General features: G+C 36.1%; 1 protein-coding gene across 8 annotated transcripts in view; it reads left to right on the forward strand.

The window, feature by feature from the left end:
• Nucleotides 1-25,911, forward strand: part of ATRX (ATRX chromatin remodeler) — a 303,464-nt gene that overhangs the window by 205,481 nt on the left and 72,072 nt on the right. For all 8 annotated transcript variants that reach the window (XM_027607480.2, XM_027607484.2, XM_027607481.2 and 5 more), the window contains 3 exons: nt 14,772-14,902; nt 15,605-15,693; nt 15,822-15,994. In XM_027607480.2, the coding sequence (XP_027463281.2) occupies nt 14,772-14,902; nt 15,605-15,693; nt 15,822-15,994 (393 nt within the window). The remainder of the gene's footprint in view (nt 1-14,771; nt 14,903-15,604; nt 15,694-15,821; nt 15,995-25,911) is intronic.

The following is a 25,911-nucleotide window of genomic DNA, read 5'->3' on the forward strand; positions in this document are numbered from 1 at the left end:
GACCCTGAGATCATGACCTGAGCCAAAACCCAAGAGTTGGATGCTTAACCAGCTGACCACCCACATGCCCCAAGAAGCTTTTTATTTTGACGAAGTCCCAATAGTTCATTTTTGCTTTTGTTTTCCTTGTCTCCAGAGACGTGTCTAGTAAGAAGTTGCTATAGCCGAGGTCAGAGAGGTTGCTGCCTGTGTTCTTCTCCAGGATTGTGATAGTTTCCTATCTCATATTTAGGTCTTTCATCCATTTTGAGTTTATTTTTGTGTATGGTGGGAAAAAAGTGGTCTACTTTCATTCTTCTGCATGTAGCTGTCCAGTTTTCCCAGTACCTTTTGTTGAAGAGACTGTCTTTTTTCCATTGGATATTCTTTTCTGCTTTGTCTAAGATTACTTGAACATATAGTTGTGGGTCCATTTGTAGGTTTTCTGTTCTGTTTCGTTGATCTTTGTGTCCTTTTTTATGCCATACCATACTGTCTTGATGGACTACAGCTTTGTCATATAGCTTGAAGTCCAGAATTGTGATGCCTCCAGCTTTTCTTTTCTTTTTCAGGATTGCTTTGACTATTCAGGGTCTTTTGTGGTTCCATACAAATTTTAGGATTGTTTCTTCTAGCTCTATGAAAAATGCTAGTGGTATTGTGATAGGGATTGCATTGAAGGTGTAGATTGCTTTGGGTAGTATGGACATTTTAACAATGTTTGTTCTTCTAATCCATGAGAATGGAATGTTTTTCCATTCCTTTGTGTCTTCTATTTTTTTTTCATAAGTGTTTATAGTTTTCAGAGTACAAATCTTTTATCTCTTTGCTTAGGTTTATTCCTAGATATCTGATGGTTTTTGCTGCAGTTGTAACTGGGATTGATTTCTTGATTTCTCTTTCTGCTGCTTCATTTTTGGCGTATAGAAATGCAAAGATTTCTGTATGTTGATTTTGTATCCTGTGACTTTGCTGAATTCATGTATTAATTGTACCAATTTTTTGGTGAAGTCTTTTGGGTTTTCTATATAGAATATGTCATCTTTGAATAGTGAAAATTTGACTTCTTGCCATTTTGGATGCCTTTTATTTCTTTTTGTTGTCTCATTGGGAGAATAGGACTTCCAGTAATATGTAAAATAATAATAGCATGCACATCCCTCTCTTGTTCCTGACCTTGGAGGAAAAGCTCTCAGTATTTCCCAGTTGAGAATGATATGACCTCTGGGTCTTTCCTACATGGCCTTTATGATGGTATGTTCTCTCTATCCCTACTTTGTTGAGGGTTTTTATCAGGAATGGATGCTGTATTTTGTCAAATGCTTTTTGTGCCTCTGTTGAGAGGATCATATGGTTCCTATTTTTTCTTTTATTGTGGTGTATCACATTGATTGATTTGTGAATATTGAATCATCCTTGTAGCCCAGGAGTAAATTCCTCTTGATATGGTGAATGATTCTTTCAATATATGTGTTGGATCCCATTTGCTAGTATTCTGTTCAGAATTTTTGCATCCATGTTCATCAGGGATATTGGCTTGTACTTGTTTTTTTTTTGTTTTTTGTTTTTGTTTTTGTTTTTAGTGGTGTCTATATCTGGTTTTGGAAGCAAGGTAATGCTGGCCTCCTAGAATGATTTTGGAAGTTTTCCTTCCATTTCTATTTTTTGGATTAGTTTGAGAAGAATAGATATTAACTCTTCTTTAAATGTTTGGTAGAATTCCCTTGGGAAGCCATCTGATCCTGGACTTCTCTTTTTTTGGAGTTTTTTGGTTTTTTTTTTTTTTTTTTTTTGATCACTGACTGAATTTCTTTGCTGTCTGTTGGTCTGTTCAAGTTTTCTATTTCTTCTGTTTCGGTTTTGGAAGTTTATATGCTCCTAGGAATTTATCCATTTCTTCCAGATTGCCTAATCTGCTGGCATATAATGTTTTTTAAAGATTTTATTTGTTTATTTAATTGACAGAGAGAGAGAGTGTGACAGCAAGAGAGGGAACACAAGCAGGGGGAGTGGGAGAGGGAGAAGCAGGCTTCCTGCCGAGTAGGGAGCTGGTTGCGGGGCTCGATCCCAGGACCCTGGGATCATGACCTGAGCCGAAGGCAGTCGCTTAACCAGCTTAGCCACCCAGGCGCCCCTGGCATATAATTTTTCATAGTATTCTCTTATAACTGTATTTTTGTAGTGGTGGTTGTGGTTTCTCCTCTCTCACTTGTGATTTTATTTTGGTCCTTTCTGTTTTCTTTTTGATAAGTCTGGCCTAGGGGTTTATCAATTTTACTAAAATTTTCAAAGAGCTCCTGGTTTCATTCATCTGTTCTTTTTTGTTTCTGTATCAATTATTTTTGCTCTAGTATTTACCATTTCCCTTCTTCTGCTGGCTTTAGGCTTTACTTGCTATTTCTTTTCTAGCTCTTTTAGGTGTAAGGTTAGGTTTTATATTTGAGACTTTTCTTGCTTCTTGGGGCAGGCCTGTATTGCTGTATACTTCCCTTTTATGACTGTTCTTGCTGCATCCCAAAGGTTTTGGACCGTCATGTTTTCATTTTCATTTGCTTCCATGTATTTCTTTATTTCTTCTTTAATTTCCCGGTTCACCCATTCATTCTTTAGTAGCGTGTTCTTTAACTTCCATGTATTTATGTTCTTCCCAAAGTTTTTCTTGTGGTTGACTTCAAGTTTCATAGTACTGTGGTCAGAAAACACGTATGGTATGATCTAAATACTTTGTACTTGTTGAGGCCTGATTTGTGACCTGTGTGTATTCTCTTCTGGAGAGTGTTTCATGTGCACTGGGAAAGAATGTGTATTCTGCTTTAGGATGAAATGTTCTGAATACATCTGTTAAGTCCATTTGGTCTAGTGTGTCATTCCAAGCCATTGGTTCCTTGTTGATTTTCTGCTTAGATGATCTGTCCATTGCTGTTAGTGGGGTTTTAAAGTCCCCTACTATTATTCTATTGTTATAAATGATTTTCCTTGTTATTGATTTTTATATTTGGGTTCTCCCAAGTTGGGGGCATAAATATTTACAATTGTTACATCTCCTTGTTGGATAGACCCCTTTATCACCATATAGTGCCCTTCTTCATCTCTTATTACAGTCTTTGGTTTAAAATCTAGTTTGTCTTGTATAATTATTGCTACTCTGGCTTTCATTTGACATACATTTGCATGGTAAGTATTTTTCTGTCCCCTCACTTTCAATCTGCAGGTGTCTTTAGGTCTAAAATGAGTCTCTTGTAGGCAGCATGTAGATGGGTCTTTTTTTTTTAAATCCATTTTGACATCCTATGTCTTTTGATTGGAGCATTTAGTACATTTACATTCACAGTGATTTGATAGATACGAATGTAGTGCTATTGTATTAAATGTAACATTGATATTTCTGGAGATTTTCTCTGTTTCTGGAGATTTTCTCTGTTCCTTTGTAGTCTTTGTTGCTTTTGGTCTTTCTTTCCCACTCAGAGTTCCCCTTTAATATTTCTTGAAGGGCTGGTTTAGTGGTCACAAACTCCTTTAATTTTGTTTGTCTGGGAAACCCTTTATCTCACCTTCTATTCTGAATGACAGCCTTGATGTATCAGTTATTCTTGGTTGCATGTATTTCCTATTCAGCATGTTGAATATATCATGCCGCTCTCTTCTGGCCTGTGAAGTTTCTGTGGTTAGATGTGCTGCTAACCTTATTTGTCTTCCCTTGTACATTAGGGATTTCTTTTTCTTTAAAGATTTATTTATTTGCGAGAGAAAGAGCAGGGGTAGGAGGGGCAGAGGGAGAGGGAGAGAGAGAATCTCAAGCAGACTCTCTGCTGAAGTGCAGAGCCAGACACGGGGTTCAATCCCTATTGAGATCATGAACTGAACCGAAATCAAGAGTAGCCACCCAGACATTCCAGGGATTTATTTTCCATTGCTGTTTTTAGGATTCTGTCCTTATGGCTGTATTTTATTTTGCAAATTTTACTATGATATCTCTTGGTGTTGCCCTGCTTTTTTTGATTTTGATGGGAGTTCTCTGTGCCTCCTGGATTTGGATGTCTGTTTCCTTCCCCAGATGAGGGAAGTTTTCAGCTATAGTTTCCTCAAAGAAACCTTCTGCTCCCTTTTCCCTCTCTACTTATGGGACTCCTATGATACAAATGTTATGCTTTATGGAGTCGCTCATTTCTCTACTGTACATTCATGATCTAGCATTTTTCTTTCCCTCTTCAGCTTCGTTATTTCATAATTTTATCTTCAATATGACTTACTCATTATTCTTCTTCCATCTTTGTGGTCATTACATACAGTCGGTTTTGCATCTTGGTTATAGTAGTTTTTATTTTGGCATGACTAGTTTGTAGGTCTTTATTTCTGCGCCAGGGGACTCCCTAGTGTCTTCTTTGCTTTTCTCAAGCCCAGCTAGTAATTGTTGTTTTAAATTCTGGTTCAGGCATATTATTTATATCTGGTTTGATTAGATCCCTGCCTGTGACCTCTTCTTGTTCTTTGTTTTGGGACGAATTCCTCCATCTTGTTATTTTGTCTAGGTCTCTGTCTTCTCCTGTGTCTTATGAAAGCCTGTTATATTTTCTGCCCCTGAGAGTAATGGTTGTATTAAGAAGAGGTCATATACTGTCCGGGGCCTGGTGCTTCAGAAAGTGTTTCTGGTGTGTGCTGTGTGCACTCTGCTGTTGTGGTTTCGCAGCTCTTTCCTTCAGGTTAGTCCTCTGCAGAGTTTCTCCTTGCCTACAGCGTGGAATGTTTGCTCCTTTTCCAGTGTGTGGTGAGTTTTAAGTAGGTGTTTTTGGTCCCCTTGTTAAAACAGGCTGATCCTATTTCCCCTAGAGCTGAAGCTTTGCAGCTTTGTGTGGCTAGTAGACTTGGTACATGTGGAGGGTTTGTGCTGGTCTTCTGGTGGGAGGGGTGTGGCGCTCCTGCTCTGAGTATTAGCTATACTTGTCCTAGCAAAAAAAAGAAAGAAAGAAAGAAAGAAAGAAAACACCTGCAGAGCCCAGGGTAAGCAACTCAAGGCTCCACTGTGGGCACTGTATTTCTCACTGCAATCTGTCTGTTCTTATGGGCAGGGGTAAAAATGTTAGCCATCTCTTTCATCCCAGAGAGGGAAGTTTGCACCTGCCAATGTTCAGAAAGCCCTCGTAGAAGAGCGAACAGTCTCCCCTCGTTTGTCCCATGCATTCCTCAGATATATGTCTTCACCCTGTCTCTGTCTGAGCGTCTGCCCAGCCAGTGGTGCCGTGCTCCTGTGTTTTTATCAGAGGCACACAGACTGGGTTTCAGAACTCTAAATTTTAGGTACCCTGCGATGCATGGACCTGCACTGATCCTCTGGCGGAGGGTCTTGTCACACTGTGGCTGGTGCTGGTTTGGCCCAGAAGGGTAGTTGCAGGAATGCACAGGGGCTTGGAGTTTACCATAAAGCACAAGAAGCTGACATGCAGGTTAGCTGCCCTAAGCAGGTGTCTCCTATGCTAAAGAATGGGGCAGCTCAATGGCACTTGCCTGCTCTTTTGTTCCCATAAAGGCAGTGCCATTCTCCCAAATGCTCTCCATGAAAGGGAATTGTCTCTCCTAGTGCAACCCAGGGGATCCTCAGATCATGCTTTCTGCTCCCCAGCTTCTGCCTTTCTTCTCCACAGGAGCACCTCTTCGCCAGCCAGGTTCAATCCCACTGATGACATGGGACTTCCTTTTTTTTATTTTTAAAATTTTTAAAAATATTATATTTATTTATTTGACAGAGAGAGACACAGCAAGAGAGGGAACACAAGTAGGGGGAGTGGGAGAGGGAGAAGCAGGCTTCCCGCGGAGCAGGGAGCCTAATGCCGGGCTCCATCCCAGGACCCTGGGATCATGACCTGAGCCGAAGGCAGATGCTTAACGACCGAGCCACCCAGGCGCCCCATGGCACGGACTTCTAAAACCAGACTTTGTGCTCCACTGTTTGTAAATACATGTGATAATTAGCCCCTCTCACTTTCCCCATCAGTGGTGTAGGGGAAGTGTTTTTCTTATCTCTCTGTCTCTCTGTCTCTGTCTCTCTCTTTCTGTCTCTCTCTTTTCCTGATCTGGGCTTCCTCTCCTCTGCCTCACCAGCAGTTCTTTTCTTCTCCAAATTACGTCTCCTCACCTCCTAACTTCCATGATGTGGCTGGCCTCTTTTCTCCCTCTAGTTGTGCAGTTTGTTCTATCAGTCCTCAGATTGATTTCCTGGGTGTTCAGAATGATTTGATATTTATCTAGCTGTGTTCGTTGGACGGGGCAAGCATAGGTTCCCCTATTACTCTGCCTCTTAACTCTTTCTGAAAAGTATGTTTGTTAAATTATCATCTGATGTCATGAATCTTTCATTTGTGAAAATGTTTGGGGTTCCACCCAACTAAATGTGATGTTTTATTTTCCTTAAAGTAGCATAACCTGAGTTAATATTCCCTTTGAATAAAAACCTACATGAAAGGCCAAATGGGTTATATTAAAGGCTACTCTATCTTGATTCTCACTACCAACCATCACAGTATTTCTCCTGAAATCTCACCCACGTATTTCGCTTGAACTTAAAATGTTTAGTGTTTTTCTGTCACATGTTCCAAAATTTCTTTTGTTTTTATATTTGACTCTTTCTAGATTCTATTTGGTTTTAAGAAGTTCACTTAAATTTTGCTTTTTATACTAGGAACAGTTTTGTGTTAATATTAATAGTAATAATTTGTAATATTTTAATATTTATAGAATTAAAGTAATAAGAAACTGAGTTTTCTTGAATTTTAAAGAAATTAAAGTCCTTAATTTTCCTTTGTTCCCCTTTTTCAGTATAATCCTGCAGTATTCCTTTTACCATCGGTTATCAGTTTATATTTACATATAAGCCTCTGCCTTCAGTAAACACTTCATGTTTTAAAATATGGATACTTAATTTTTTAAAGTTTTTATTTAAATTCCAGTTAGTTACTGTATAGGGTAATATTATTTTCAATACACTATAGTGTACAATATAGTGATTCAACACTTCCATACAACACCCGGAGCTCATCACACATGCACTCCTTAATCTCCATAAACTATTTTAGACATCCCCCCTCGGCCTCCCCCCTGGTAATCATCAGTTTGTTACTTAATTTTTTAATCAGTAAATGTTAGCCTGATTTTAAGCATAAGTCAATATTAAAATCCATATAGTGTTTTAAGGCATGCAGAAAGGGAACACATGAAAAGACAACCCACAGAATGGGAGAAAATTTTTTGACATCCTGTATCTGAGAAGGGATTAATAACCAGAATATATAAAGAACTCCTATAACTCAACGACAATAAAACTCAGCACAATTGGAAAATGAGTGAAGGACTTCAATAGACATTTCTCCAAAGAATATATACAAATGGCCAATAAGCACATGAAAAGATGTTCTGCATCATCACTGGTTATTATAGAAATGCCAATAGCAAAACACAAGATATCACTTAATACCTGATAAGATGCATATTACCAAAAAAAAAAAAAGAGAACAGGTGTTGTCAAGAAAGTGGAGAAATTATAACCCTGGTGCATTGCTGGTGACAGTGTAAAATGGTGTAGCTGCTATGGGAAAAGCAGTGCTGCCATTCCTCAAAGAGTTAAACATAGAATTATTTCCATAATGATCCAGTGTATGATCCAGCAATTCCACTTCTAGGTATATACACCAAATAATTGAAAGCAGGAACTTAAACAGATACTTGCACGCTCTTGTTTACACAGCAGTAGTGTTCATAATAGCCAAAAAGGTGGAAGCAATCCCAGTGTCCACTGACAGATGAATAGAGAAAGGCAATTTGATATATATATATAAATATATATATATTTATCATATATAAATCATATAAATGTTATATTTATCATATATATGATATATACATAATACACATACATACATACACACATACACATACCTCATATGTACCATGGGATATTATTTAGTCTTAAAAAGAAAGGAAATCCTGACACTTTACAATATTAATGAATCCCAAAGCTGTCACGATAAGTGAAATAAGCCAGACACAAAATGACGAATACTGTTTCATTCCACTTAGAGGTACCTAGAGTAGTCACAGATTCATAGAGGCAGAAAGTAGTAGTTACCAAGGTTTGGGGGAGGGGAAAATACAGAGTTATTTTTAATATGTACAGAGTTTCTTTCTAGGATCATGAAAAAGTTTTAGGAATGGAGTGTTGATGGTTGCACAACATCGTGATTGTACTCAATGCCACTGAATTGTACTCATAAATAGAGAACATTCATATGCATGTGTCCAAGTGCCACCCTTTAGACATTGATTAAGTGGATCTGGAGTAGGGCTCAGGGACCTGTGTTTTATAAGCCCTACAGGTGATTTTGATGTACCTGCAGCATGAGAACCACTGCTCTAGATGATGCTCAACATAATTGGAAATGTAACTCAAAACCACAGTGGGATACCTTTTGTTACTCACTAGGATGGCTATAATCCAAGAAATAGAAAAATAGTAAGTGGTGAGGATGTGGAGGAATTGGAACCCTGTGTTTTGTTGGTTTCAAATGTCAAATGGTGTAACTTATGTGGAGCTCAATTTGGCAATCAAAGGTTCAGTATAGAGTTACCATATAACCCAGCAATTATACTTCTGAATGTATACTCAATAGAAAGGAAAACACTTGTACATCCAAAGATTTGTACACCAATGTTCATAGCATCATTGTTCATAATAGTTCAAAGCTAGAAACAACCTATATGCCCATCAACTGGTGAAGGGTTAAACAGATTTGATACATGCATATCATAGAACATTATTAAGCAATGAAAAGGAAGAAAATGCTGATACATGCTACAACGCAACTCAACCTTGAAAACATATGCTAAGTGAAAGAAGCTAGTCACAAATGACCAGATGTATGATTCCATTTATATGAAATGTCTAGAGTAGGCAGATCTGTAGAGACAAAGTAGATTAGTGGTTTCCTAGGGGTGTAGGAGAAATAAAGAAATTGGGGGGTGTTGGCTTAGGGGTATAGGGTTTCTTTTGGGGGTGATAAAAATGTTTTAAAAACTAGATTTTGGTGATGGTTGCTCAGCTCTGTGAATACACTAGTGAATTGTAAATGGTAAATTGTGAACTATATCTGAATAAAACTTAAAAAAAAACTCAGTGGCTTACTTTTTTATCTACAGAAGTTTTATTTAGTTATCTTCCAGCTAATTGCTCATTCTTTATGATTTCCTGTGTCTTGCATGTACTTTCTAGATTATCTTTAACATTTCTTTAAACGTAGTAAACAGTTATAGTCTATGTCTGATTATTCCAGTTTTTGAAATCTTTATAGATTTGTTTCATCTCTAATTTCTGTCAAATTTTCAGGCATGCTGCCTTGTTTCCATGTGTGTTTAAGTACTTTTGACCACAAGTTCCTAATATCCTTTGGAGTGTTAATATGGGGTAATTTTTTGAGTCCTAGGCTAACATTTGGTTACTCCAGAAAGGATTTGCTGTTGTTTCTGTCAGGGGTCTGGGGATATTTTTAGTCTCAGATCCCTTGATATTAAAATTTGTGCTTGAAGCACTCTTAACTTTTAAGTTAGTGGGAATTTGGGCAAATGATGGGCTATTTGATGATATGAACTGGGGGCTCTCCAGTACTTAAAGTATTATTCCTTTGTTTCTTTTACTTTCTGCATAAATAAAATAAGCATACTCCAAAGAATGTTAACCAATTTCAGTGGTCTTTGCATGATAGTTCATGGGTGGTAATTTTTATGTGAGCTTCCTATAGTGTGTGACTAATCAGAAGGTGGTATGACTACAAGATTTAGATTTAGACTTGAACAGATAAAACAGCATATGTTTAGATTATCAAAACTGAGCCATCTGCTTAAAGTCAGCTTTATGGGACATGCATTGATGTATTGAGGCAGTGAAATAACTAATATCAATGAGATACTCTTTTTCACTTACTGTTCATTATAAGTAGAATTCTTCTGGGCACCTCCTAGTAGTTGTGTTAGTGCTTGGGTTTTAGGCTTTCCTTAGTCTTTGCTATGTTTAAAAGTGGCCTTGAGTCCTGCAAGTTAACTGAAGGAGCATTGGAGGAAAGGAAAACAGATTTCTGAAATAGTACAAAGGAATTATTTGATTAGTAAGGATTTTGTGATAAAACGGTGTGGAAATCCTAGAGGGTGTTTCCATATTCTTAGTGGCTAAACTACTCCCAAGTTCTTTAGATCAACCCTTTTTATTCATTTATGTGGAAAATTCTTTGAAATAATTTTCAGGACTTGGGGAAACTCTATAAAATTTATTGATGTAGCCCATGGTGTTTTATTATGATCATCTCCAGTTCCCTGTTTATTATAGCTGTATTGATCATCAGAATACTCCAGTGAGACTGGTTTATTTTAATAGTGTAATTGTAATGTGTAAGGGGTCAAAAGGGAAATTGAATAATAAAAAGCTTTTAGTATTGTATTTTTGGAAAGTTTGCTTTAGCTCTACTGTCTTGAATAACCTTGAAGGGCACTTAAGGCAGTGTGGTAGGCTGAACAATGGCCACCTGGAGATGTTAGATCTTACCTAGGTCCTGGAACCTGTGTTACTTTATAAGAAAAGGGGATTTTTTTAGAGGTGATTAAACTAAGGATCTTGAGATGAGGAGATTGTCCTGGATTGTCCAGATGGCTCCTAATTCCATTTGCAGGTATCTTTACAGGAGAGAGGCTGAGGGAGATTTGACATACACAGAAGAGGAGGAATTGTGACGATAGAGGCAGAGATTGTTGTAGCTGCAAGTCAGGGAATGCCAGCAGCCACCACGTGCCTCAGGAGGCAAGGAATAAATTCTCTCCTGGAGCTTCCAGAGGGAATGTGGATGGCCCTATGGACACTTTGATTTTGGCTCAGTAGGATAGATTTTGGACTTCTGATCTCCCAAACTGTGAAGGATTATATTTCTGTGGTCTTAAGATTTTGGGTTTGTGGTGATTTGCTGTGGCAGTCCTAGCAAACTACTTGAAGCAGTGAGTTTTCCCAACCATTCTTTATGACTTGTACCCTAGTTTGCAGTACAACAAGCACCTGAGAACCTTCTTAGAAAGTTTATATTTCTGTGCCTCATCACAGATCTAGGAAATCAGAATTTATAGGAATGGGATCCAAGTGTGTGTATAACACATTGCCCAGGTGATTCTGATGTGCGCCAAGTTTGATAAACATTTCACTAGGATGCTGTATTGATTTCCTCTTGCTGCTGTAGAAAATTACCACAAATTTGATGGCTTAGAACAAGTTTATTCTCTTACAGTTCTGGGGGTTGAGGGTCCAAGGTTAGTGTTACGGGGCTAAAGTCAGCAGGGCTGGTTTCTTCTGGCTGCTCTAGGGAGGGAAAATATTTCCTTGTCTTTTTCAGCTTCTGGTGGCTGTCTGTATTCTCCATATTGAACGTGTGTCACTCCAGTTGTGCATATGTCATCACATCACCTTCTACTCTCACTTCTGGATCCCTTTTACAGGGATTATTGTGGTTGCATTGGGTCCTCCTGGATAAACTAGGATGGTCTTCTTCAATTTCAGGTCCTTTTCTTGATTGCATCTGCACATTTTCTTTTTCCATATAGAATAACTCATGGGTGGATTGGAGTGTAGATATATTTGGCAGATGTATATAGGATTGGAATGTAGATATATTTGGGAGACCATTATTGAGTTTACCACAGACCCCATGATAACATCTCATGTAAAAACTGTAGGTGTAAATAAGGTTCAATAACAGATTGTCATGATTGATTAATCATGTATTCACCTAACCTTTTTTGGTATATTTTCCGAATAAAGTGATTTGGAGTCAAAAACATTTTTTTTGAAAAGATAGAATGATTCAGTAATAATTATCAATACTCTTGAGTAGAGAACATTTTTCTGTGGATATTTATTTGGCTAGTTTATTAACATATCCTTTTTATGTGGTTCCCATTTCCCACAGAGAATATCAACTCTAACATAAATCAATGGTGTAGGTAGAAGAAACTTTTTTCCCTTTTCAGGTAGAATTTTTTTCCCTTTAAAAATGTCCTCCCTTTTCCTATCTTAGCCAGTTAGGCCTAAAAGTCTTAGGAAGTTTTTCCATAATAGAAGATATTTATGATATATGCAAGAGTAGTTTTTGCCCCCACAAAACAAGAATTGGCTTTTAGTCTTTCTTGGAGTATAAAATGATAAAGTATAGATTACCTTTTTTAAAAAAAAATCTCTCTTTACATTAATTTTTTTTTAAGAGAGAGAACGTGAGTGGTGGGGGGAGGAGAGCAGAGGGAGAGGGAAAGATAATCTTGAGCAGATTCCATGCCCAGCATGGACCCTGATGCAGGGCTTGCTCTTAAGACCCTGAGATCATGACCTAAGCTAAAATCAAGAGTCAGACACTTAACCGACTGAACCATCCAGGTGCCCCTCCTTTACATTAATTTTAACTCATAAGATGTTCAGTGATAGAACAGCTGGGTAGAAGATCAACAAGGAAATAGAAGACTTGGAAAACACTATAAACCAACCAGACTTAACAGACCTCTAAAAGAACACTCCATCGAGCTGCAGCAGAATACATATTCCTCTCAAGTGCATGTGGAATATTCTTCAAGATAGACCATATTTTAGATTATAAAACAAGTTTCAATTAACATAAAAGGATAAAAATCACACAAAATGTTTTCTTTAACCATATGGGAATGAAATTACAAACCAGTAACAGAAGGAAAGTTAGAACATTCACAAATGTATATAAATAACAGACTTCCAAATAGCCAGTAGATAAAAGAAGAAATCACAAGGAAAATTAAAAAATATTTAGACATGGATGAAAACAACACAAGGTACTAAAATATGGGATGCAGATAAAGCATGCTTAAAGAGGGAAAATTATAACTGTAAATGCCTATAATTTAAAAAGAAGAAAGATCTCAAGTTTATAATCTAACCTCTTACCTTAAGCAACTAAAGTTAGGGCAAACTAAACCCAAAGCAAGTACAAAGAAAGAATAAAGACTGGAGGAGAAATAAATATAAAGGAGGAAAAAACACAGAAAATCACTGAAACTGAAATTTGCTTTTTTGAAAAGATCAATTGATACCTTTTTAGCTGTACTTGCAAAGTAATAGAGGAGACACGACTAAAATCAGGAATGTGAAAGAATATCACTACTGATATTGCAGAAATAAATTATAAAGGAATGCTATGAGCAGTTGTATATCAAGAAATTAGATTCTTCATTTTCATAGCAATGATTCCTATTATACACGGTGGAAATACCTCTTAAAAGGCAAAATAATCACTACCAGATTTTCATGCATTTTTATTAGTGTTTCATATCATTAAATTTTCTCTTGCCATGAGTAGAGGCAAGACTTATTAGTTATTGGTGAATTTACATCTTTTAAAACTGTGGACAGAAAAATATGTTATTGCTTAAATGCTGCTTTTTTTGTTTAACCAGTTTTGTTTTGCATCTTACCTCCTTGATATGTGTCATATAAATGAAATGTGTATTCATTTCATTTTCATTTTGCTTCTATAGAAAAAACTTAATTTTGTTGAAATTACTCTGAGCAGAAGAAATTAATGTTTTCAACATGAAAAACAGTTTTTAGGAGTACATTTTTTTGTTTAAGAAGAGTTGGAATTTATAAAAGATGGGATACAGAGAGGCTTTATCTAAAACAAGAGCTTTTAAGTTTTCATTTAAATTCCAGTTAGAGGCGCCTAGGTGGCCCAGTTGGTTAAGTGTCCAAGTCTTGGTTTCGGCCCAGGTCGTGATTTCAAGCCCCACCTTGGGTTCCTCACTTGGTGCAGAGGCTGCTTAAGACTCTCTTTGTCCCCCTCCCCCAATAGAATAAAATTAAAAATCCCAGTTAGTTAACATACAGTGTAAATTTAGTTTCAGGTGTACAGTATAATGATTCAACACTTTTGTACATCACCCTGTGCTCATCATGGCAAGTGCACTCCTTAATTCCCATCACCTCTTTAACCCATCCCCTCACCCACCTCCCCTCTGCTAACCCTCAATTTTAAAAGAGGAGTTTGTAATCCAGGGTCCACAGATGGAATTATGGGGGGTATGTGAACCTGAATAAGAAAAAAATCACATTAATTTTTACTAACCTCTGATGAAAATTAGCATTTTTTCCAGTTATAATGTGGGCAATAAACTATAGTAGTATTAGTGATAACTGTGACTTTGTTACCAATAGAAATCAAATATTTCTATTATTGTTACTGATATCTCAAAATTATTTACCTTTATCAGGACTTCAGAATTTCAGATAATTCTTAGACTTGCTGCTATATTTTGTTATTTAATGCATTAACAAAGTACACGTATTACTGTATCACAACGATGTTTAATATTTTGATAATTTATATATAATGGGTTTCTTTTGTTTTCCTATTTTACGTTTCAAAACATTATTCAAAGAAAGATGTCTATAAACTTCTCTATACTGCCACAAGAGTCCATGGCACATAATAAAGTTAAAATCCCTAATTTAGAAAAGCATGTTGGTTGACATAGAGAATTCTTTTTTTTCCTAAGTTTTTATTTAAAATCCAGTTAGTTAACATACAGTGTAATTAGTTTTAGATGTACAGTTTGGTGATTCAGTACTTCATACAACTCCTAGTACTCATCCCAAGTGTACTCCTTAATCCCCATCACCTATTTAACCCATCCCTCCACCCACCTCTCCTGACACAGAGAATTCTTGTCTTAACATTAACGACTTTTTTTTTGATCAGGTGTAGGTAATAGCAGTGAAGGTGGAAGAGGAAAGGCAGGTGCAAAACTTTTCCAAGATTTTCAGATGTTAAGTAGAATCTGGACTCATCCTTGGTGTTTGCAGCTGGACTACATTAGCAAAGAAAATAAGGTAAATCAGGTAACCTAAAATCGATTAAAACATATCTGTTGGAAGCAGAATAACTTCAGGAAAAAGGTTGATCTATATAGACTTACTGTATATTGGAATTTTCCTTTGCTTTGTAGTACAGTAATTCAACCTATTTTGTTTCTAGTTAATTTCTATATGTTAGAATGCATTATGATTATGGAAGGAGTATTAAATGTTATTCTTAACATCTGTATAACCATGGTAAAATGACAAAAATTTAAAAAGTAACATTGGGTCAGTAGTATTAACTAAACAATAGACTTTATTATTTTTTTAAATTTAATTTTATTTTATTATGTTAGTCACCATACAATACATCATTAGTTTTTGATGTAGTGATCCATGATTCAGTGTTTTCGTATAACACCCAGTGCTCCATGCAGTATGTGCTCTCCTTAATACTCATCACTGGGCTAGCCCATACAATAGACTTTAATTGGATTTCATCAATTTTTGTACTTATGTCCTTTTTCTTTTCCATGATTCAATCCAAGGTTTCACATTGCATTTAGTAATCATATCTGTGATATCTCCTTTCCTTTTTTAATCTATGGTAGTTCTTTCAGTTCTTTTTTTATGCCATGACAATTAACTTATCCTCAGGTAAAGTAAACATCATTACAATTTTCAGTATAAGTTGAAGTAAACTATTAAAACATTCATCATTTTTTTTTCCTCTAGGGATACTTTGATGAAGACAGTATGGATGAATTTATAGCTTCAGATTCCGATGAAACCTCCATGAGTTTAAGCTCCGATGATTATACAAAGTAAATTGAATAATTTTTGTGTCCTGTGTTGACATATTTAAAATCCCTAATTGCTGATTGTTCTCTCATAATTGGCATTTGTATCTTTTCTGTGCTTTCCTAACACTTTGAATTTGTTCCTTTTATAGAAAGAAGAAAACGAAGGGGAAAAAAGGGAAGAAAGATAGTAGCTCAAGTGGAAGTGGCAGTGACAATGATGTTGAAGTGATTAAGGTCTGGAATTCAAGATCTCGAGGAGGTGGTGAAGGAAATGTGGATGAAACAGGAAGCAATCCCTCAGTTTCATTAAAGCTGGAAGAAAGTGAGTCTAATGAATGTTGCCTTTATAATGGAACACTGATTTAGAAATTATCATGTCCATGCTTTTTTTCAATAATTAATTTATCCTTACTATTTCTCTCAAAGGAATATCTTTCCTAGATGCTTTTAGTAAGCATCTTGGATAATCAGGTCACATAATGACAAATACCTGGTGAATATTTAATTAAAAGCAAGCCATTGTGCTCTGATATTTAAGAGAAAAAGAAGAAAGAAAAACTAATGTTTATTTACATGTATATAAACTAAATGCCGTATTTTCACTCCATGTGTTAGCTGAGTTAATTCTTGAGCAGACTTAACAAGCTGTTGATATCTTTATTTTTATAAATGATCAGTAGAAGTGGGATTTAGACCTAGATACATCCAATTTCAGAGCCATGATGGTATTTTCAATTAACTACATATAATAACTGGAAACATTTCATGTAATAGAGTATCATTGTAATTAACTTTATACAATGAAACTAGTGTTAATGTATTAGCCTTTTTCCTTTGTAATTCTTCATAATCTATAATTGTTGCATACTTTAAGTTTTCCCTTTTTCATATATAGTTTATCACCTCTTTTTAAAATTAATTTATTTCTATTTTTTTAATTTAAATTTTAGGTAGTTAACATACAGTGCAATATTGGTTTCTGTAGTAGTTTCTGGAGTAGAATTTAGTGAATCATCACTTACATACAATACCCGGTGCTCATCAGAATAAGTGCCCTCCTCAATACCCATCATCCATCTAGCCCATCCCTCATCCGTCTCCTATCAACCCTCAGTTTGTTCTCTATCCTTAAGAGAGTCTTATGGCTGGAGGGTTGGGGGGGAATGGGGTAACTGGGGGATGGGCATTAAGGAGGAGGGCACTTGATGTAATGAGTACTTGGTGTTACATATAACTGATGAATCACTAAATTATACCCCTGAAACTAATAATAACTATATGTTAACTAAATTGAATTTAAATAAAAAAATTTTTAAAGAGTCTCTTATGGCTTGTTTCCCTCTCTCTTTTTTTTTTCTCCCTTCCCATATGTTCATCTGTTTTCTTTGTTAAATTCCACATATGAGTGAGATCCTGTGGTATTTGTCTTTCTCTGACTGGCTTATTTCACTTAGCATAATACATTCTAGCTCCATCCATGTCCTTGCAAATGTCAAGATTCTATTCTATATTATGACTGAGTAATATTCCATTGTATATATATATACCACATCTTCTTTATTCATTCTTATGTTGATGGACATCTGGGCTCTCCCCATAGTTTGGCTATTGTTGATAGTGCTACTATAAGCCTCAGGGTACATGTATCCCTTCAAATCTGTATTTTTGTATCTTTTGGGTAAATACCTATTAGTGCAATTGCTGGATCATAGGGTAGTTCTATTTTTAACATTTTGAGGAACCTCCGTACTGTTCAGAGTGGCTGCAGCAGTTTGCATTCCCACCAACAGTGCAAGAGGGTTCCCCTTTCTCTGTATCCTCACCAACACCTGTTGTTCTTCTGTTGTTAATTTTAGCTATCCTGATAAGTGTGAGATGGTATCTCATCATGGTTTTGATTTGTATTTCCCTGATGATGTGATGTTGAGCATTTTTTCATGTGTCTGTTAGCCATCTGTATGTCTTTTTTGGGAAGGTGTCTATTCGTGCCTTCTGCCCATTTATTAACTGGATTATTTGTTTTTTGGGTGTTGAGTTTGATAAGTTGTTTGTAGATTTTGCATACTAACCCTTTATCAGATACGTTGTTTGCAAATATCTTCTCCCATTCCGTAGGCTGCCTTATAGTTTTGTTGATTATTTCCTTCACTGTGCAGAAGCTTTTTATCTTGATGAAGTCCCAGTAGTTCATTTTTGCTTTTGTTTCCCTTGCCTTTGGTGACATGTCTAGTAAGTTGCTATGGCTGAGGTCAAAGAGGTTTGTGCCTGTGTTCTCCTCTATCACCTCTTTTGTTTTCTCCTTCTCCCCTTTTCTTGTGCATGAGTGTACACACAAGTGAAAGTCTGAATTTTTTATTGGCTGAAGTTGTCTTGACCCATATCTACATTTGAAGGATTAGTGTTGAGGCTCCATATATTCTTGGTACAGCCTGACTGGGTGTCTAGGAACTCCAAAGTTGGGACCAAATGTCTGAATATTTTAAATATAAAATATCTAAAGATAGAACAGTATAAATAGCTCTAAATATTTGTCATTGGGGCACCTGGGTGGCTCAGATGGTTAAACGTCTGCCTTCAGCTCAGGTCATGATCCCAGGATCCTGAGACTGAGCCCCACATTGGGCTCCTGGCTCAGCGGGGAGCCTGCTTCTCCCTCTCCCTCTGCTCATGCGCTCTCTCTCTCTCTCTCTCTCTCTCTATATATATATATATATATAATTTTTTTTTCTGTGTCTCAAATGAATAAATTAAAAAAAATCTTAAAAAAATAATTATTTGTCATTTGAGAGTCATATAGCAAAGCAATCAACTGAAGAAAAGAGAGATATGGAGGCCTGCTTGGTGAATGACCCTGGGTTCAAACAAGCTTGACTGGTTTTAGGTCTGCACCTGAACTAATTTGGTGATTCCTTAATAAAATTTCTCTTTTCAAGAGAATAGGGGGCAGAAAGTGTACTTGGAGGAATAATAGCTGAGAACTTCCTTGCTCAGAAACACACATCCAGATCCACGAGGCACAGAAAACTCCCATCAAAATCAACAAAAGCAGGCTAATACCAAGACATATTCTAATTAAATTTGTAAACTACAGTGATAAAGAAAAATATCTTAAAACAGGACAAAAGTAGTCCTTAACTTACAAGGGAAAAGCCATAAGGCTTGCTAGAGATTTCTCAACAGAAATTTGGCAAGCCAGAAGAGAGTGGCCTGATATTTTCAAAGTGCTGAAAGGGAAAAATATGCAACCAAGAATAATTTATCCAGCAAGGCTGTGATTCAGAATAAATAGGAGAGATAGAGTTTCCCCAGACAAACAGAAACTAAAGGAGTTCATGACCGGTAAATGAGTCCTGCAAAAAATATTAAAGGGGACTCTTTGAGTGGGAAAGAAAGACCAAAAATGACAAAGTCCAGAAAGGAACAGAGAAAATTTCCAGAAACAACAACAAAACAAGTAATACAATGGCACTAAATACATAATCTATCAATAATCATTCTGAATGTAAATGGACTAAATGCTCCAATCAAAAGTCATAGGATGTCAGAATGGATACAAAAAAATAAGACCCATCTATATGCTGCCTACAAGAGACCCATTTTAGGCCTAAAGACACCTTCAGATTGAAAGTGAGGTGATGGAGAAACATTTATCTTGCAAATGGATGTCAAAAGGAAGTCGGAGTAGCCATACTTCTATCAGACAAACTAGGTTTTAACCAAAGACTCTAATAGGAGATGAAGAAGCATACTATATCATAATAAAGGGGTCTATCCAACAAGATCTAAGAATTGTAAATATTTATGCCCCCAACTTGGGAGCACCCAAATATATAAAACAATAACAAATGTAAAGGAATTCATTGATAATAATACAATAATAGTAGGTGACATTAAACCCTTTTATGAGGACAGCATTACCCTGATAGCAAAACCAGATAGAGTCCCCTAAGAAATAGAACTAGAGGCTAATACTATAGATGCACATAGATGCAAAATTCTCAGTAACATTCTAGCAACCAAATTCAACAATACATTTAAAAAAAAAATCATTCACAGTGATCAAGTGGGACTTATTACTGAGTTGCAAGGGGGGGGTTCAGCATTTACAGATCAATCAACTACATTATACTACATTAATAAAGGATAAGAACCATACAATCATTTCAGTAGATTCAGAAAAAGCTTTGACATAGTATAGCATCCATTCATGATAAAAACCCTCAACAATGTAGGTTTAGAGGGAGCATACCTCATCACCACAAAGGCCATATATGAAAAACCCACGGTAATATCATGCTCAATGGGGGAAAACAGAGCTTTTCCTCTGTGGTCAGGAGCAAGACAGGGATGTCCATTCTCACCACTGTTATTTAACATAGTACTGGAAATCCTACTCACAGCAGTCAGACAGCAAAAAGAAAGAAAAGACACCCAAATTGGCAGGGAAGAAGTAAAACTTTATTTGCAGATGACAAGATACTCCATATAGAAAACCCAAAAGACTCCACCAAAAAGCTGCTAGAACTGATACATGAATCTGATAAAGTGGCAGGATACAAAATGAATGTAGAGAAATCTGTTGGATTTCTATACACCAATAATAAAGCAGCATAAACAAAAATTAAGGAGTCAGTCTCATTTATAATTTTATCAAAAGTAAGAATATAGGTAGGAATAAACTCAACCAAGAAGGTGAAAGATCTGTACTCTGAAAAGTATAAAACACTGATGAAAGAAATTGAAGAGAACACAAAGAAACAGAACAACATTCCATGCTCATGGATCGGAGGAACAAACATTGTCAAAATGTCTATGCTACCTAAAGCAATTTACATATTTAATGCTATCCCTGTCAAAATACCAAGAGCATTTTTCACAGAGCGAGAACGAACAAACCTAAAATTTGTATGGGACCACCAATACCTCAAGTAGCCAAAGCAACCTTGAAAAAGAAACAAAAGCTGGAGGCATCACAATTTCAGTGTTCATGTTATATTATACAGCCATATTAATAAAAATAGTATGGTGTGGTATAAAAATACTCACATAGATTAATGGAACAGAATCGAAAGCCCAGAAATGAACCTACAACTCTATGGACAATTAGTCTTTGACAAAGCAGGAAAGAGTATCTAATGGGAGAGGGGCGCCTGGGTGGCTCAGTCATTAAGCGTCTGCATTCAACTCAGGTCATGATCCCAGGGTCCTGGGATTGAGCCCTGCATGGGCTGCTGCTTCTCCTGCTCCACGGGAAGCCTGCTTCTCCCTCTCCCACCCCCCTGCTTGTGTTCCCTTTCTCACCGTCTCTCTGTCAAATAAATAAATAAAATCTTAAAAAAAAAAAAGTATCTAATGGGAGAAAGTGTTTCTTCAACAAATGGTGTTGGGAAAACTGGACAGCAACATGCAAAAGAATGAAATGGGACCACTTTATTACACCACACACAAATAGAAATTCAAAATGGATTAAAAGACATAACTGTGAGACCTGAAACCATAAAAAATCCTAGAAGAAAACACAGGCAGTAATATCTCTGACATTGGCTATAGCAAGTTGTTTCTAGATATGTCTCCTGAGGCAAGGGAAGTAAAAGCAGAAATAAACTATTGTGACTTCATCAAAATAAACAGCTTCTGCACAGTGAAGGAAACACCCAACAAAACTAAAAGGCAGCCTTCAGAATGGGAGACAGTATTTGCAAATTACATATCTGATAGAGGGTTAATATCTGGAATATATAAAGAACCTCTAAACCTCAACACCCAAGAAATGAACAGTCGAAGTAAAAATGCACAGCCAACATGAATAGCCATTTTTCCAAAGAAGATATACAGATGGCCAACAGAGGCCACTTATCAGGGAAATGCAAATCAAAACTACAATGAGATATCACCTCATACCTGTCAGAATGGCTAAAATGATCAACAGTAGAAACAACAAATGCTGGTGAGGATATGGAAAAAAAGGAACACTTTTGCACTCTTGGTGGGAATGCAAACTGGTGCAGCCACTCTGGAAAACAGTATGAAGATTCCTCAGAAAGTTAAAAATAGAACTACTCTATGATCCCATAATTGCACTACTGGGTATTTACCCATAAAATACAAAAAAAAATTAATTCAAAAGGATATATGCACCCCTATGTGTAAAACAGCAATTATCAACAATAGCCAAATTATGGAACAAGCCCTTGTGTCCATCTGTATGTCTACATGGATAAAGAATTTCTTATCTAAAATGGATAAAGAAGAGGTGATATATAATTACAATGGAATATTCCTCAACCATCAAAAAGAATGAAATCTTGACCTTTGAAACAACATGGATAGAACTAGAGAGTATTATGCTAAGCAAAGTAAGTCACTCTAAGAATGATAAATACCCTATGATTTCACGTATATGTGGAATTTAAGAAACAAAATTGTAACAGTAAAGGGATAAAAAGAGAGAGAGATGCAAACTAAGAAATAGACTCTTAACTATAGAGAACAAAGTGATGGTTACCAGAGGGAAGATGGATGGGGGAATGGGTTAAATAGGTGATGGGGATCGAGGACTGCACTTATGATGAGCACTGGGTCTTGTATGGAAGTGTTGAATCACTATATTGTACACCTGAAATTAGTATAACACAGTATGTTGCCTAACTGGAATTAAAATAAAACCTTCAAAAAAAAAAAAAAAAGACATTTCTCTCTTCACTACCTTATTGGAATAAGCAGATGGCAGCCTAACCACAGACCTTGGCTTACTTCTCTTAGAAATCAGGGGATAGTAAAAATTAAACTACCAAACTATCCTCCTTGTTCTTCTCTGCTGTTGTCCCATAAAGGCAATTTATTATCAGTGTTAATCTTCCAAATAGATTTAAAGAGTATTTTTCTAAGAATAATAAAGGAATGGTTCTAGTTTAAGTTAATAGGAAGCTTCTGTTATCTCTCTCCCTGCTCTCCCAGTCTGACTTTTCACTTAAATTTCTCCTCAGTCATCACAGAATTGGAAATAAATAGCTTAAAATTTATGTGTTCCTGGGAATGGTTTTCTTAAAATGTTCTTGTTGAAATTTTTTTTCATAACTTTTGGTTGGGAGAACAGGGAGAGTATACAAACCAGTATGTCTCATTCTGTGCTGTAAATGGGTTAAATGAAAGTGCTGAGGTCTTGATCCCTTCATCTCTTAGAGGTACAAGTGGGGTCTGAGGTAGCTGGGTCACCTCCAGAAATGAGTAGCCTCTTCCGTTTTCTCCTGATATGTTAGGTATGTTAGGTAAACATTATTGTTTTTCATATATTTCACAAGGTGAAAATGTTTGGAAAGAATTGGGGCATGTCGTGAACTTAAAAGCAGATAGGGCAGGCTATGGGTTCCAAATGACAAATTTTGACTACCTGTCTAAGGTCTTTGTTTCATTTTAGGTGTGTGCAGTCAAATAGAAATCATTCATATATAGATGTATTTTATATTTTCTTCAGCTGTGTACATGTATAGCCTATGAGAAATATTTTCCAGAACAAATGATAAAACTCTATTTTTGTTGTTTAGATCTAGATTAACTCCAAATAAGGCTGAGTAGATCATAGTACATGGACATATATAGCTGGTACTGTGTAACTTTTTAAAAACATAATTACTTTCTTATAGGAAATGTAAGAAAACCTGAACAGGAAAAATTAAAGGGCCAAAATGTTGTATTTGGAATATGAAATAGATATTAAATAAGTAGATGGCTAAAATTGAGCTATAATAATATTTTCACTGCATATTTCATTTTTACTTCGGAGTTGCTGTTTAATTCTTTTTACAATAGCTTTCTGAATGTTTACAGAAGCAACATCTTGAATAAGTCTTTTAGGTTAACCTTACAGTATCCCTATTTCTTGTGTTTTAGTATTTTATGAGGAAATGAGTATATAAACTACTTCCAGTATTCAGTTTACAGCAATTGCACTACTAGGTATTTACCCCAAAGATAAAAATGTAGTGATCCAAAGGGGCACCTTTATCCCAATGTTCATAGCAGTAATGTCCACAATAGCCAAACTATGGAAAGAGTCCAGATGTTCATTGACAGATGAATAGATAAAGAAGATGTGGTGTACACACACACACACACACACAATGGAATACAACTCAGCCATCAAAAAATTGAAATCTTGCCATATGCGACGATGTGGATGAAATTAGAGGGTATTATGCTAAGAGAAATAAGTCAGTCGAGAAAGACAATTATCATATGATCTCACTCGTGGAATTTAAGAAATGAAACAGAGGATCATAGGGGAAGGGGAGGGAAAAATAAAACAAGACAAAATCAGAGAGGGAGAGAAGCCATAAGAGACTTTTAATCACAGGAAACAAACTGGGGGTTGCTAGAGGGGAGGGGGGTAAGGGGATGGGGTAACTGGGTGATGGACATTGAGGAGGGCACGTGATGTAATGAGCACTGGGTATTATATAGGATTGAGGAATCACTGAACTCTGCCCCTGAAACTAATAATATACTGTATGATAATTAATTGAATTTAAATTAAAGAAGCAAAGTATTCAATTTATTATTTTTCTATGTTTAAGCTTTATTGGTGAGTAGTTACACATTAAAATGTATATAATTTATTATACGGACATAAACTTTTGTGACAGAATCCTTGTACATGATGTAGGACCATAATATTAGCACTAATATACCACATTTATTCATTTAACAAATATTTATTTGCATGCTTAATATGGTCCAGACATTGCTATAGAAGCTTGGGTTCTATCAGTCAACAAAATGCACTCATGGAGCTTAACATTCTACTACTAGTACTACATAGATACATAATACTTTAATGATATTGCTACTTTATAAAACTGCAGTGTATCTTGATGCAAATATGGCAGTTAAATATATATTTAGAAAAATGTGCTTCAAGAAATTAGGGGTAAAGTTGTTGCTTTTTATTTGTTTGTATTTCTTTTTGCCTTACCTTGTAAGCATTTTGTGGTATCCAGAGTGGATATTAAGGAGTGGCTTTGATTGATTAATTTACTGTTTCTTATCATGTATATAAGGACAAAGTTATAACAGAAGTAATGGTTAATCGATGTTGAAATAAGAATATCCAACATAAAATACCAGTTTGTAAGTTTTAATTACATATTCAGGATATTTATTAACTGGAGTAATAAACCCTTATTTTCTGGATCAGTTTTTATTTTTTTAGACAGTACTGTAAAGTATTTTCATTATATCCAATAGGATCAAAATTAGAATGGAATCTTTTGCACAGAAATTATCACCTATCCTCAGCTTTGGGATTTCTTACCTAGCTGCCACATTTTTACTAACTTTATGCTAGCATTTTTTTATTGCTAACATTTTCACTTTAAATTACCTCTAGTATATTTGGGTAACCATTACTGAAGTTATGTGCAATCTGTGGAACTGCAGAATTCCCTAAAGGTGTTTGTTATTTGCTAGTTGTAGAAAGGAGTTTACTTAACATTGGCTTCATAAGCTGTTTGTCAGTTGCCCCAAGACCATCCTTAGGTTCAGTGATTCACAAGACTTAGCATATAGTCATATTCAGGTCTATGATTTATTATAATGAAAGGGTAGAAAGCAAAATCAGCAAAGGGAAAAAGCAGATGGGGCAGAGTCCAGAGGAAACCAGGCATAACCTTCTAAGGTCTTCTCCCAATGGTTTCACCCAAGATGTACTGATTTCTCCAGAAATAAGTTGTGATAAAGTATGTAAAGTGTCATCTACCAAAGAAGCTCATTAGAGACCAAGTACCTAAGTTTTTTATGTGCTTTAAACACACTGTCTGCCTGGCTCTTACCAAATCTCAGACTCCCAGAAAGAAAACGGGTTCAGAACAAACCACATTGTACAATCTAGGCACAGTGAGCCGTTCTTATCAGGGAAAGTTTTATAATAGTACAAGGAGCTATGTACCATTCAAGTGCACAGACAACAGCCTAGGGCCAGCCTTGCAAAGGAAGCTTTCTAAGGTGAAATTTCAGTTGATTCTTAAAGGATAGTGAAGCATAAAAAGAAGTTTGCCAGGCAAAGAAGGGGAGAAAATAATATAAGGCTTTCAAGGAAAGGTATGGATTCTTGCAAATATGTGACATGTTTAGGCAGTAGTTAATTGTGGTTTGAATATCAATACATAATGAGCTCTCTATAAGTAATGGAAATCACCAGGACCCAGACACAAAGAAGGAACTGATCATTTATTTATTTATTAA

This window comes from Zalophus californianus, chromosome X, assembly GCF_009762305.2.
Source record: "Zalophus californianus isolate mZalCal1 chromosome X, mZalCal1.pri.v2, whole genome shotgun sequence".
Lineage (NCBI taxonomy): Eukaryota > Metazoa > Chordata > Mammalia > Carnivora > Otariidae > Zalophus > Zalophus californianus.